This window comes from Macaca fascicularis, chromosome 20 (assembly GCF_037993035.2).
Source record: "Macaca fascicularis isolate 582-1 chromosome 20, T2T-MFA8v1.1".
Taxonomy (NCBI): Eukaryota; Metazoa; Chordata; class Mammalia; order Primates; family Cercopithecidae; genus Macaca; species Macaca fascicularis.
In genome coordinates this window covers 19,361,339-19,376,900 of record NC_088394.1, presented here as the reverse complement: position 1 = coordinate 19,376,900, position 15,562 = coordinate 19,361,339, and the positions used below count along the sequence as shown (strand labels likewise).

The following is a 15,562-nucleotide window of genomic DNA, read 5'->3' as shown; positions in this document are numbered from 1 at the left end:
GAGGTCCATCTGCTTTATTCAGTCAATCAAATCAAATGCTAATCTCTCTGGAAACACCTTGACAGACAGACCTAGAAATAATGTTTAATCTGGGTATCTCACAGCCCAGTAAAGTTGACACATAAAATTAGCCATCGAAAAAGGGGAGAAGACAAGCATAAAATACCATTTGAGTTCAGACACACAATCAACAACTTAGAAGAATAACTATAACTATCCATCATACTGATAGACACTGTGTTTCCAAAATAATGGGTTATTCTTGATGTCTTGTAGCTTCAAAAATAGAAACCTGCAGACACAGGGAGACATTGAATTTGTCCCTGTGGGAGAGAAATAGCCCTGTAAATTATATCACATCACCTCTGTCATTGCACAGCAGAATCTTAATATGCAGCCACTTCCCCCATGCACAAGCTGAGTTCCATGCAGACAAGGACCTTACAAAACCTCAGAGGGCCTCCTTCTTGAGCCTGGAATAAGAATCAGGCTTTTCTTGAATGAACTAAGGACTGTGAATCCAGCAACTTACCTTTTTGTTCTTGCTTGGCCCAGAAAATTTTGACTCGCTGGTGAATGTGCTTGGCCTCGCGCAGTTTCTTCTGCCACTGACGCAGCTCTTGAATCTCAGGATCACAGCGAACCTGGAAAATCCCAGTAAAACTTCAGTCCCTTTTCAACATACTTCTGTACACGAGCTTATTAACCCTGCATGGAAAATCCTTTACAAACCAATTGGATGTACTTTTGATTCTCAATGAATCATCGTCCTAAATGAATTATTGACACTCCTAGAGCTTACATCATATTTGAGCATAAATGAGGTTGTGTGAAGATTTGCTATAGTAACAGTAGGTTAAGAACGAGCAGGTCTGTGCTGTCCAATAGAAAGATAATGCAGCCACCACATTTGTAACTTTAAACTTCCTAGCTGGCATCTCATTTTAAAAAGTAAAAGCAAGCAGATAAGATTATTTTTAAGAACGTATTTCACGGCCGGGCGCGGTGGCTCAAGCCTGTAATCCCAGCACTTTGGGAGGCCGAGATGGGCAGATCACGAGGTCAGGAGATCGAGACCATCCTGGCTAACACGGTGAAACCCCGTCTCTACTAAAAAAATACAAAAATCTAGCCGGGCGAGGTGGCGGGCGCCTGTAGTCCCAGTTACTCAGGAGGCTGAGGCAGGAGAATGACGTGAACCTGGGAGGCGGAGCTTGCAGTGAGCTAGATCCGGCCACTGCACTCCAGCCTGGGCAACAGAGCCAGACTCCATCTCAAAAAAAAAAAAAAAAGAATGTATTTCACTTGGCCAGGCATGGTGGCTTATGCCTGTAATCCCAGCACTTTGGGAGGCCGAGGCTGACAGATCACCTGAGGTCAGGAGTTCGAGACCAGTCTGGCCAACATGGTAAAACCCCCTCTCTACTAAAAGTACAAAAATTAGCTAAGCACGGTGGCAGGTGCCTGTAATACCAGCTACTTGGGAGGCTGAGGCAAGAGAATCACTTGAACCCAGGAGGCGGAGGTTGCAATGAACCGAGATCACGCCATTGCACTCCAGCCTGAACAAACAAACAAGAATATATCTCACGTAACCTAAAACATTCAAAATCTTATTACTTCAACATGTAATTAATATAAAAAATTATTATGCAGGGCATGGTGACTCATGCCTGTAAATCCCAGTACTATGAGAGGCCAAAGTAGGAGGATTGCTCAAGCCCAGGTGTTCAAGACCAGCCTGGGCAACACAGCAAGACGTCATCTCTATAAAAAATAAACAAAATTAGCTGCTGGTGGTGAACGCCTGTAGTTCCAGCTACTCGGGAGGCTGAGATAGCAGGATTGCTCGAGCCTGGGAGGTTGAGGCTAAGGTGAGCCAAGACTGTGCCACTGCACTCCAGCCTGGGTGACAGAGTGAGATCCTGTCTCAAAAAAATAAAAATACAAAATTTATGAGTTATCTTACTTTCTGTTTTGCATGCTAAAGTCTTCAACACTGTGTGTTTTTGCACTTAAAACATACTTCATTGGCTGGGCGTGGTGGCTCACGCCTGTAATTGCAGCACTTTGGGAGGCCGAGGCAGGTGGATCACGAGGTCAGGAGATCAAGACCAACCTGGCTAACATGGTGAAACCCTGTCTCTACTAAAAATACAAAAAATTAGCCAGGCGTGCTGGTGGACACCTGTAGTCCCAGCTACTGGGAGGCTGAGGCCTCCGGTAGGAGAGGAGAATGGCGTGAACCCGGGAGGCGGAGCTTGCAGTGAGCCGAGATCGCACCACTGCACTCCAGCCTGGGAGACAGCGAGGCTCCATCTCAAAAAAACAAAACAAAACAAAACAAAAAACTTCATTTCAAGTGTTCAACAGACACATGTAGCTGGTGGTTACTACATAGAACAGCACAGTTCTAGGCTCACCACAGTTAATGCATTAACCACAGTTCTATTTAACACTGACTGCTTACTTCATACCAACTTTAGCGCTAGATGTTGAGATTAAAGAGATGAATAATAGTAATTGTAACAATAATTATTTTTATTTTTATTATAGCTCATATTTATTGAGCATTTATCTCCCAGGCATGGTTTGAAGTATCTTACAAATTTTATTTCATAGAGATAGAGTCTTGCCATGTTGCCCACGCTGGTCTCAAACTCCTGGGCTCAAGCCTTGGCCTCCAAAAGTGCTGGGATTACGGGTGACAGCCACTGCGCCTGGCCAAATATTTTACAATTTTTTTTTTTTTTTTTTTTTTTTGATACGGAGTTTTCGCTCTTGCTCCCCAGGCAGGAGTGCAGTGGTACAATCTCAGCTCACTGCAACCTCCACCTCCCAGGTTCAAGCAATTCTCCTGCCTCAGCCTCCCAAGTAGCTGGAATTACAGCCACCAGGCCTGGCTAATTTTGTATTTTTAGTAGAGACAGGGTTTCATCATGTTGGTCAGGCTGGTCTCAAACTCCTGACCTCAAGTGAACCATCTGCCTTGGCCTCCCAAAGTGCTGGGATTACAGATATGAGCCACTGCTCCCAGCCTATTTTACAAATTTGAATCACTAAGCCACACGGATAAGGCAGGATTGGTTATCCCCATGTTACAGATGAGATAACTGAGTTTTAGTGGCTTGCCAAGTCATATTGGAAATGGTGGAGCTGCAATTAAAACTTGAATGGGGCTGGGCGCGGTGGCTCACGCCTGTAATCCCAGCACTTTGGGAGGCTGAGGCGGGCGGATCACAAGGTCAGGAAATCGAGACCACGGTGAAACCCCGTCTCTACTAAAAATACAGAAAATTAGCCAGGCGTGGTAGCGGGTGCCTGTAGTTCCAGCTACTCAGGAGGCTGAGGCAGGAGAATGGTGTGAACCCAGGAGGTGGAGCTGCAGTGAGCAGAGATCGTACCACTGCACTCCAGCCTGGGGGACAGAGCTAGACTCCATCTCAAAAAAAAAAAAAAAAAAAAAACCTGAATGGATTGATTCCAGCTGCCCTTGAGAAACTTCAAGTGTAGGAGGAGACACAGGAATAAGATCAGTAAGGTATGGTAAGAGTAGGGAAATTGGTGAGTGCAAGGGAAAACAGAGGGGGCATCCAACCCAGCCTTGGAGAGGTCAGAAAACCCCTGGGCTGTTTTGAAGGATAAACTAGAGCTCGCCATGGGAAGAAGGGATGGAGTGTCATGGTGTTCCTGGGAGGGATACTGGCCTCTGCAAAAGGTGCAGAAGGGTGAAACAGTCTTGGATGATCCAGGAACTCCAAGGCGAGAAAGTAACAAAGGGCTCAGAAAGGGCACAGCCACTCACATCCTTCCTCTTCCTGATTCATCTTTCTACCTCTTCACTTGCCAGAGGAGCTGCATCTCACAAAGCAGATTCCAAGACTGGAAGGGAGTGATTTTATATATGTGGAAGTGTGTCAACTTTATCTTGAAAGGTAAGTTAAAGTTACAAAAGAATGCTGCCAGACATACCAAGAAATGAGATCCAAAATTTTCCAAAGAAGTCCCTGACTCAGCTCTCTAGATTAACTATTCAATAGGGCTACTTTGGGGGTTCTCCTTATTTCGGGGGTCCCCAACCCCCGCAGCCACAGGCTGGTACTGGTCCATGGCCTGTTAGGAACCAGGCAGTACGACAGAAGATGAGTGGCGAGTGAACAGTGAAGCTTCATCTGTATCTGCAGCCCCTCCCTATTGCTCACATTACCACCCGAGCTCCACCCCCTGTCAGATCAGTGGCGGCATTAGATTCTCATAGGAGCATGAACCTTATTGTGAACTGCATATGTGAGGGATCTAGGCTGCGTGCTCCTTATGAGAATCTAACTAATGCCTGATGATCTGTCACCATCTCCCATCACCCCCCAGATGGGACCACTTAGTTGCAGGAAAACAAGCTCAGGGTTGCCACTGATTCTACATGATGGTGAGTTGTATAATTACTTCATTACATATTATAATGTAATAATAATAAAGTACACAATAAATGTAATGTGCTTGTATCATCCCCAAACCATCCCCTCACCCCAGTCCCCCATGCATGGAAAAACTGTTTTCCATGAAACTGGTCCCTGGTGCCAAAAAGGTTGGGGACCACTGTCTTAATCAGCTTATTTATTTATTTATTTATTTATTTATTTATTTTTAAGAGGCAGTCTCATTCTGCTGCCTAGGCTGGAGTGCAGTGGTGCGATCTCACCTCACTGCAACCTCCGCCTCCTGGGTTCAAGCAATTCTCCTGCCTCAGCCTCACGAGTAGCTGGGATTACAGGCATGCACCACCACATCTGACTAATTTTTGTCGTTTTAGTAGAGACTGGGTTTTGCCATGTTGGCCAGGCTGGTCTTGAACTCCTGACCTCAGGTGGTCTGTCCACCTCGGCCTCCCGAAGTGCTGGCATTACAGGTGTGAGCCACTGCGCCCGGCCAGCTCCATTCATTTTAAATGAGGCAGTAGCTGTGTATTCTGGAGGAACAGTTGCCTGAACTGGAATGAGCATGTAGAACTGGGGCAGTCACATTCCACATGCCCAGGTCAGTGCTTCCCTCTCTAGGCCATGGTCCCCTCCTGTCTCTCCAGGGACCCCAGGTGCCCAGAAGGGTGGCCTCCTTGCTCCTCCTCTCTTCTTAAAGTCACAACTCAGACCTGCTGGTCTGATAGTCAGGAACTACTGTCTCTCCTGCTGGGAGGGATGCAGGGCAAACTGAGGCAGAAATAGCAATCTGCCAGGCCTGCAGGACCCAGCATTTAAGAGAAACTGGTGAAGGGAGCGCAGGGTGAGGACAGACCAGAGAGCCAGGCTTGTCTAAAGGGGTCAGCTGCTCCCCAGCTCTGCTGACATGGGGATGCCACCAAGCCAGAGCTCGATCTCTTGCTTTTTCAGATCACCGCTGGATCTTGGGACTTCCTATCTTGGTCCCTGGGCTTCCTACCGTGGTCACTGCTATCCTTTGAGGGTGCCCAAGTCTGGGCTCCCAAGTTTCAACTTGCTCAAGTCACCCACACATCCACCATCTTAGGACACAAACACAGTCCCCAAAGAGCGAGATTGAGCCAGGTTTCACCACCAGCTACCTCCAAGCCCCAGAACTACCATTCCCTCTCGTCTCTCCCCTACTGATAGAGGGGCCACCTCTTCCAACTCTTTTAATAATTTTACATCAAAGAGCCTTGTTGTCCTTTCCTTCCACTGAAATTTTATCAGATTCACAAGTAACCTTAGTGATTTTTTAAAAATTTGGTCAAATACACCTAGCATAAACTGTACCATTTTAATCCTTCTAAAGTATACAGTTCAGTAGCATTAAGTTACACTTACAATGTTATGTGACCATTACCATTCTCTCGTTGCAACACATTTTCAGCAGGCCAAAAGGAAATCCCAGATTCTTTAAGCAGTGAATTCCCATTCTCCCCTCTCCCTACCCGAGCCAGCCATAGCCTCTCTGTGTCTTTAGATCCACATTCTCTCTAGATTTGCCTATTCTGGATATTTCCTACAAATGGAATCATATAATCATGTGTCCTTTGTGTCTGGATTCTTCCAGTCAGCATATCATATTTTAAGGTTTATCCAGATTGCAGCATGTATCAATACTTCATTCCTGAATAATATCTATTGTATAGGTATGCCACATTTATTTTTATCCATTCATCACTTAATGGAACATTTGGTTTGCTTTTTTTTTTTTTTTTGAGACTCTGTCACCCAGGCTGGAAGGCAGTGGTGCGATCTCAGCTCACTGAAACCTCCGCCTCCCTGGTTCAAGCAATTCTCCTGCCTCAGCCTCCCGAGTAGCTGGGATTACAGGCACCTGCCACCATGCCCAACTGATTTTTGTGTTTTTAGTAGAGACAGGGGTTTCACCATGTTGGCCAGCTGCTCTCGAACCCCCGACCTTGCCTTGTGATCCACCTACCTTGGCCTCCCAAAGTGCTGGGATTACAGGTGTGAGCCACTGCCCGGCCTTTTTTTTTTTTTTTTTTTTTTTTTGAGACAGGGTCTCATTCTCTCGCCCAGATTGTAATGCAGTGATGCATGATCTTGGCTCACTGCAACCTCCACCTCCCAGGGTCAAGCAATCCCCTCACCTCAGCTGGGACTATAGGCACACCACTGCACCCAGCTAATTTTTAAAATTTTTGCTTTTGCAGAGACAAAGTTTCACTACACTTGGTCTCAAACTCCTGGATTCAAGCAATCCTCCTATCTCAGCCTCCCAAAGTATCTGGATTACAGGTGTGAGCCACCGAGTCCAGCACTTAATGGAACACTTGAGTTGTTTCTACCTTTTGGCTATTGGGAACAGGGCTGCTATGAACATTTTCGTATGAGTTTTTGTTTGTTTATTTATTTATTTATTGAGATGGAGTCTCGCTCTGTTACCCAGGCTGGAGTGCAGCGGCATGGTCTCGCCTCACTGCAACCTCAACTTTCAAGCCATTCTCCTGACTCAGCCTCCTGAGTAGCTGGGATTACAGGCACATGCTACCATGCCTGGCTACTTTTTTGTATTTTTAGTAGACACGGTTTTTCACCACGTTGGCCAGGCTGGTCTTAAACTCCTGACCTCAGGTGATCCACCTGCCTCGGTCTCCCAGAGTGCTGGGATTATAGGCGAGTTTTTGTTTAAATACCTATTTTCAATTTGGAAGCGGAGCTGTCGACCTAGAAGTTGAACTTGTGGGTCACATGGGTAATTTTACATTCAACTTATTGAGAAAACAAACTGGTTGTCACAGTGGCTGAATCATCTTATATTCTCACCAGCAATGAATGAGGGTTCTAATTGAACCACATTCTTGTCAACACTTGTTATTTTCGATTTATTTTAAATTTAAATTTCATTTTTAATTTAATTTAATTTTTTGAAATAGGGTCTCGCTTTTTTGCCCAGGCTGGTCTCAAACTCCTGGTCTCAAGTGATCCTCCCACCTCATTCTTCTGAGCAGCTGTGACTACAGGTGTGTACCACTGTGCCTGGCTCTGTTTGTTTTCACTATAGCCATCCTAGTAGATACGAAATTGCATCTCATTGTGGTTTAAATTTGCACTTCTCTAATGTTTAACGACATCAAGCATCTTTTCAGGTGCTTTTTGGCTGTCTGTATATCTTCTTAGAGAAACGTCTATTCAAGGCCTTTGTCCATTTTATTTGTTTACTTTTTTCTCCCTCCACTTCCCTTTGCCCTTTTGAAAAGTGGGTTGCTTGTCATTTTGTTGTTGAGTTGTAAGAGTTTATTACATGTTTTGGACACTATACCCTTCTCAAATATATTATTTACAAGTATTTTCTGCCATTCTGTAGGTTGTCTTTTCACTCTCTTAATAGTGTCCTTTGATGTAAAAGGTTATCTCTTTTTTTTTTTTTTTTGGAGACAGAGTTTCCCTCTGGTGCCCAGGCTGGAGTGCAATGGCACAATTTTGGCTCACTGCAACCTCTGCCTCCTGGGTTCAAGTGATTCTTGTGACTGGGAACCAAGAGCATGATCTCAGCTCACTGCAACCTCCACCTCTCAGACTCAAGCAATTCTCCTGCTTCAGCCTTCTGAGTAGCTGGGACTACAGGCACCCGCCACCACGACCGGCTAATTTTTGTATTTTTAGTAGAGATGGGGTTTCACGATGTTGGCCAGGCTGGTCTCGAACTCCTGACCTCAAGTGATCTGCCAGCCTCAGCCTCTCAAAGTGTTGGAATTACAGGCATGAGCCAACGCACCCAGCCCCTTGTGGAATTTGAAACAAAAGAATAAGCAGCAAAAGCTACCGTGACAGGTCCAGATCCACCAGTGGTGGGGAGCCCAGCCTTAACAGACTCACCATCATGGACATCCTTTAACGTTTCATCTTTCTGATCCTGTTCTTCTATAGCAAAGGCCTCCAACAGATTTTGATAACTAGGAAACTTGGGGAGAAATATTGGGATTGTGGTGATCTCAATCCCTTTCCTCCCAGAAAATTCTAGATTTTTTATGCCAATCGATCCAATGCCACCCCAGAGCTTTATTCACCGAGAGGAATCTGGATAGATGGTCTTGTCAAGCTCAAGAAAAATAAAGTCCTTCCTATTACTACTTCTTCCAGAGCATAGTGTGCCTTACTTGTTTTAAGAAAACCATTCAACTGATTTTTTCCTCCCAAATAAAGAAGATTGGTTGTTTTCAGCCAAACTTACAAATGGAAGTTTATCTTGCTTAATAAAAACAAAATACACAATTTATCTCTAAATATATATAAAAAACGGCCGGGCATGATGGCTCATGCCTGTAATCCCAACACTTTGGGAGGTCGAGACGGGCAGATCACCTGAGGTCAGGAGTTCGAGACCACCCTGTCCAACATGGTGAAACGTCATCCCTACTAATAATACAAAAATTAGCTGGGCGTCGTGGCACATGTCTGTAATCCCAGCTACTCAGGAGGCTGAGACAGGCAGATCACTTGAACCCAGGAGGCGGAGGTTGCAGTGAGCCAAAATCACGCCATTGCACTCCAGCCTGAACGACAAGAGTGAAACTCCGTCTCAAAAAAAAAAAAGAAAAGAAAAATGTATATATGTAAAACATTACATATGCATATACACACACACACACACACACACAGTGTGTCATGCAAATCTCAGAGAGGAAAATCAGCTCTATATTAATGTCACAGAACATGGGATAAGGTCCCAAACCTTTTTTATTACAAACCAATGTTTTTACAGTATTTCTTAAAGTCTTATAAGAATCAGGCATCCTAGACATCTCTGATCTGGGTAGGATGGGTTATCATATCTTACTAACCATAACTTTAGCTGTGATCTCAGCAACCCAAACCCTCCTAGAGGCGAAGGGCGGGGGAGGAGGCAAACAAGGGATTAACCCCAACTTTCCCACAGGCTCGTGTTTACCAGGATCTAATAGCACAAGAATCCCCATACTTATGGACCGCGACAACTGATAACCTTCATGAGCATAAGCCCAACGGATCTTCTGAATCATTAAAGGAAGGTCTAGTTACAATCAGCAACTTGACTATGTTTTATCACAGTCAAATTCTTTCTTAACAGTTGGTTTACCCTTAATGTTTGGAAGGACATACAAGGTGGGTTTGTCATCAGGGACTACCACTTTTTAGTCCATGTTTTTCTGGACTGGATTGTTTGGGATATTTATAGTGAGCATGTATTGTTTTAGGAATACAAGAAGTGTTTACATTTTTAAGTTAACAGGTTCTGAGAGGCAAATAAAAGTCCTTTAACTTATAAATAATTAATTAATTTTTCCTATAATCGTTTGACTCTCCATTACCTAAATACTCAACAAAAAAACAGAAGCACCCATTTCACCATCATTCTAGAAGCCTGCAGTTGTTCACAGGCTTCTGCTGACCAGTTTAGTGATTTTGCTCTGTCTGGCCAGAGACCCTTTCATCTTTTCCTTAATTTCCTTCATTTTGAAGGGAGGACTGCTATTTACCATGGAGAATACAGCAGCCGTGTTAGTTCATTACCAGGGAAGCCTGGATCTCTAGAGAAGGCTTTTGTGAGCCCTGGGGAAAGCACGCACCCATTGAACTGGGCTAATCCCAGTCATTATCATCATGATTAGGGAATCAATTTCAATGGCAGTGGTTGTGCCAATCAGCAAATACCATAGAGTGCAGTTTAATGTTTAACACATAAACAATTTCATTGCCAAACAAAGCCTCCCTTACTTTGTTTCTACTTTTATTTCAAAAAAGCTTTCTTTTATTTTTAAAAATTACTGTGTGGAGTCCATTTGCTCCTCCAAGACGGGAACATAAATAGGGTATATGTTATTTATGTCAGTTTTTAAAAAAAAATGCCCGTGACACCATCAGATTCTCCTAATTATAGATTACCCTGATGGAAGCCAGTACAGGGTACCATATTGGTTTTAAAAGCCAACCCTGGATCTGATAGCCTGAGGCTGAATCTCAGCTCCACAAATTACAAACTGAGGAGCCTTGGGCAGGTTCCTTAAACTCCCTGAGCCTCACTGTTCTCACCTGTAAAATGGGGATAATAAAAATATTTTTTCATTGGGTTGGTGTGAAAATAAGCTGAGATAATACATGCAAAGTGCTAAACCAGTGTCATTACACATAGCAAGCTCTCACTGTTAGCAATTTCTTAAATCAATTGCTAAAGCACTGAGAATAATCTGATTCATCTCTGAGGCTGAATCTTACAATTGCTATTAATACATGGAACTGGCTGAGGGGCCAGTGATTCAGAAAACTGAAAACAAGGCTCCTCCCAAGGGTTTACAAAGTGTTGAATATATAAATGATTTCATAATTTTATAATTTTAGGCATTAGCCAGACAGCAGAAAAAGTGTTGGCCAGGCGCGGTGGCTCACACCTGTGTAGTCCCAACACTTTGGGAGGCTGAGGCGGGTGGATCACCTGAGGTCAGGAGTTCAAGACCAGCCTGGCCAACATGGTGAAACCCCATCTCTACTAAAAATAGAAAAAGTAGCTGGGCGTGGTGGCATGCACCTGTAATCCCAGCTACTTGGTAGGCTGAGGTGGGAGAATCGCTTGAACCCGGGAGGCGGAGGTTGCAGTGAGCCGAGATTGCGTCACTGCACTCCAGTCTGGGTGACAGAGAGAGACTCCATCTCAACAACAACAACAACAACAAAAAGAAGTGTTGCTGTGAGGTGGTGGTTGCAGGCAGAGAAGAGGAGGGAGACTGTTGCCTGGGACTCTGAAATTACCCATTGTAGATCTAGACTTCTAAATTCCTCAGTTGTTTTCTCTAATTCTTGGCAAAACAGACAAAAACCTAGCAACAGCCTGGATGACTGAGGATGATTCCCAGGGCTTTTTCTAATTGCTCTGGAGGAAGGCAGTTCATATATTACAGTTGCTGGAAAGAAGCTGGGGAAATAACATAATGGTCAGGCCTCTTCAGTCATGTTCACAAGAGTGAACCACTGACTTGGTGTGAGATGCCTCATAGAAGGTTCTTAATACATCTTTGCTAATGATGTGACATACTGATGATTATACTGAAGGATTTTATACTCAAGAAAAGCGGATTTCAACATAAAGGAAATATATGTTTGCAAAATCTTTTTAAATGACCTTATATTAATAAAATATTCAGAGTTTATAACTCTCTTGAATTCAACTTTATAAGGAAGCTTTGTGATTTCTCCTTAGATCTTTGGCAAAATGAAACAAAACAAAAGCTAGTTTTTCATTCTGGTGATTATTAGTGTTCCTTACTGTCTTAAGGATCTAATGCTTGTTTTTGGTTTTTGAGACAGGATCTTGCTCTGTTGTCCAGGCTGGAATGCAGTGGCGCAATCGTGGCTCACTGCAGCCTGAAACTCCTGGGCTCAAGGGATCCTCCCACCTCAGCCTCCCATGTAGCTGGGACTACAGGCACAAACCACCATGCCTAGTTTTGTTTTTGTTTTTGTTTCTAATTGTAGAGATGGGGGGTCTCACTATGCTGCCTAGGCTGGTCTTGAACCCCTGGGCTCAAGCAGTCATCTCACCTCCACCTCCTAAAATGCTGGGATTATCAGCATAAGCCACTGCGCCTGGCCTTTAAGGATCTAATTTGTAAAAGCTGTAGATATCACCTATTCCCTGGTATTGTGGAAGTGTTAGCTATTCTACTGCGGAAGGACAGTAGTCCTCTTAGAGTTACTTGGGGCTTTCAGGGAGGTTTAGAAGTGTGTTCTAGAGCAGCATTTTTCAGTCTGTTGTGTCATATTAGTGAATGGTAAATTCAGTTGGGTGGCTGGTGAATGACATTAAAAAATATGATCAAATGGAAAACAGAGAAAATGATAATTATTCCTTTATCATTAAGGACCCTCTCTAGGCCAGGCGTAGTGACTCACGCCTATAATTCCAGCACTTCAGGACAGTGAGGTAGCTGGATCACTTGCGCACAGGAGTTCGAGACCAGCCTGGGCATTTTAGTGAGACTTCAGCTCTACAAAAAAGCTAAATTTTAGCCAACTGTGGTGGTGCATGCCTGTAATTCCAGCTACTCAGGAGGCTGAGGTGGGAGGATTGCTTGAGCCCAGAAGGTCGAGGGTGCAGTCAGCGTGACTGCACCATGGCACTCCGACCTGGGCAGCAGAGTCAGACCCTGTCTCAAAAAAAAAAAAAGGACCCTCTTTATTCCTAATGTGTTCTGCCTTAAGTCTATTTATCTGATCTTAATATTGCTGTATCACTTTTCTTTTGGTTAGTATCTGTGTTGTCAATCTTTCCCCATCTCATTATTTTCAGCCATTCTGGGTCATTTTATGTGCGTATACCTCCAGCATAGAGGCAGATTTCTTTTTTAATTCAATCTGAAAACCAGAGAAGACTTCATTCTATTTACATTTATTGAGATTAGTGATATGTTTATATTTATGTCTCTCACTCCTTTTTTTGTCATAATTTTGTCTTTTTCTATCCTGCTTTCTGTTTCATTGAATTTTCTGCATTCTACTTGTTTCCTTCTACTGATTTATTAGTTCACATTCTATTTCTTTTCTTTTCTTTTCTTTTTGAGATGGAGTTTTTCATCACCCAGGCTGGAGTACGATGGTGTAATCTTGGCTCACTACAACTTCTTCCTCCCGGGTTCAAGTGATTCTCCTGTCTCAGCCTCCCGAGTAGCTGGGATTACAGGTGCCCGCCACCGTGCCCGGCTAATTTTTGTGGGGTTTTTTTGTTTTTTGTTTTTGAGATGGAGTTTTGCTCTTGTTACCCAGGTTGGAGTGCAATGGCATGATCTCGGCTCACTGCAAACTCTGTCTCCCAGGTTCAAGTGATTCTCCTGTCTCAGCCTCCTGAGTAGCTGGGATTACAGTTACCCGCCACCATGCCCAGCTAATTTTTTTGTATTTTTAGTAGAGACAGGATTTCACCATGTTGGCCAGGCTAGTCTCAAACTCCTGACCTCAAGGGATCCACCCACCCCAGCCTCCCAAAGTGCTGAGATTACAGGCATGAGCCACCACGCCCAGCCCTAATTGTTTTCTTTAATGTGTTGTTATAATGAAATAAATGATTTAAAGAAAAAAAAAAAAAAGGCTGCCCAGCCTCCTCCCAAACAACACAAGGACTTTAAAATGCTTAACTCCAACCTTCCAATTCTCAACTTTTATATTATTGTTATCTAGGATTTTAGTTTCCCCTAATTTACTTCTCATTGGCTAATAACTATTTAGATCTATCAGCTTCCTCATTCACCATTGTTTCTTGCATCCCACTTCTTCCTGGTGGGTTCAGTCTCCTTCTAGCTGAAGTATATCATTTACTAGTTCTTTCAATGAGAGATGTGTTTTTAAATGCCTTTGTTTATAGCCCTTGCTCTTGAATGGTAATTGAGTGGGCACATAATTCTAGGTTGAATATTATCTTGTCTGGATTAGAAGATATTACACTTCCCTGTCTTCCGGCATATACTGCTGCTGATTGGAAGTCTATAATCAGTCTCATTGTTTTCTTTTGTAGGTAATCTCTCCTTTAAGATAGCTTGAGGGTTCTTTGCATAGTTTCACCATGAAGCATTTTGGTTTTGTTTTGTCCCTATTTATCTAGTTCAAGATTCATGTTTCTTCAACTTTGGAATATTGTCACTCAATATCTCTATGAATATTGCTTCTCCCCCATTCATTCTATTGTTTCCCTCTGGAATTCCTAGTAGACTTAGGTTGGACCTTCTCATTCTGTCCTTGTCTCTTAACTGCTTTTCCACATTTCCTATCCCTATCTTTCTACTGCATTTTATCTCCCAGATCTGTCTTCCAGTTGATGAATTACTTCTCCAGCTGTGTCTATCTGCTGTTTAACTCATACCTAAAATACGGTCCATGGACCAGAAATATCAGCATCACTGGGGAGCTTATTAGAAATGCAAATTCATGGGCTCCACCCAAGACCCATTTAACAGAATGGGGCCCAGGAATCTGTGTTTTACCAAACTCTGGAGGTGATTGTGATGCTCACTGAAGTTTGAGAAGCATTGCTTTAGTACATTGATTCAAATGCTTTCATTTCTAGAGGATGCACTTAGTTTTTTCAAATCTGAATTTCCCACCCCCCTTTTTTTTGCAATGAATTGCCTTTTTCTTTCAGCAAGATTTAAATATGTTTTCTAGCAAATCTTTATAATCTTATACTTATTTTATAGCTCAAATTGCCACTCTTGAGGGTTTGGATTTTCCAGTTGATTGTATCTACTGACTCCCCTCCTTTCTTGCTGGTTTATTTTTTATTATGAGCTCATAACTATTAGTTCTAACTCCAAGTTTGCCCATGTCTGAAATCGTATCTCTTATCCAGGGGTCAGTAAACTGTTTTTTTGTAAAAGATCAGATAGGAAATATTTTCGGCTTTGTGCACCATATGGTCTCTGTCATAATAATGCCAACTCTGTCATTATAGTACAAAAGCACCCATAGAAAACATGTTTTTAAAATAGGCATATTGTAGTCCAACAAAACTTTATAAAACAGGCAGTGGACTAGATTTGCTCTGTGGGCTATAGTTTACAAACACCTGCTCTTGAGTGGCCATTAGAACCTATAGCCCCCAGCTTCCCTTATTGCCTCTTCCATCTCTCTATATGTATTACATAAATATCAATTTAAGGCTGTTTCCATGGCCAGGCATAGTGGCTCATGCTTGTAATTCCAGCACTTTGGGAGGCCCAGGTGGGCAGATCACTTGAGGTCAGGAGTTGAAGACCAGCTTGGTCAACATGGTGAAACTCCATCTCTACTAAAAATACGAAAATCAGTGGGCGTGGTGGTGCATGCCTGTAATCCCAGCTACCCGGGAGGCTAAGGCAGGAGAATTGCTTGAACCTGGGAGATGGAGACTGCAGCAAGCCGAGATTGTGCCACTGCACTCCAGCCTGGGCAACAGAGTGAGACTCTGTCTCAAAAAAAAAAAAAAAAAAAAAAAAATTAAGGCTGTTTCCTAAATTTACCTAAGGACAGAGATCACTGAAGGTACTTGTTCAAAACAGAATGCCAGACCCTTTCTCTGTAGGTACTGATTGAGTATGTGTGAGGTAGAACCAAGGTTT

At 43.3% G+C, this 15,562-nt stretch overlaps 1 protein-coding gene across 11 annotated transcripts in view; it reads right to left on the bottom strand.

Moving 5' to 3' along the window:
* IQCK (IQ motif containing K) overlaps nucleotides 1–15,562 on the bottom strand; it is a 138,711-nt gene that overhangs the window by 30,924 nt on the left and 92,225 nt on the right. For 7 of the 11 annotated variants that reach the window (XR_012429318.1, XR_010583863.2, XR_012429319.1 and 4 more), the window contains one exon: nucleotides 533–644. Coding sequence is in view for 8 of the 11 variants with exons in the window: in XM_005591379.4 (XP_005591436.1) it covers nucleotides 533–644 (112 nt within the window). In the remaining 3 variants the exon portion in view is untranslated. Of the gene's footprint in view, nucleotides 1–119; nucleotides 324–532; nucleotides 645–15,562 lie in introns of those variants that run through there. The other 4 variants (XM_074027849.1, XM_065537299.2, XM_045381504.3 and 1 more) reach the window with 4 other exon arrangements.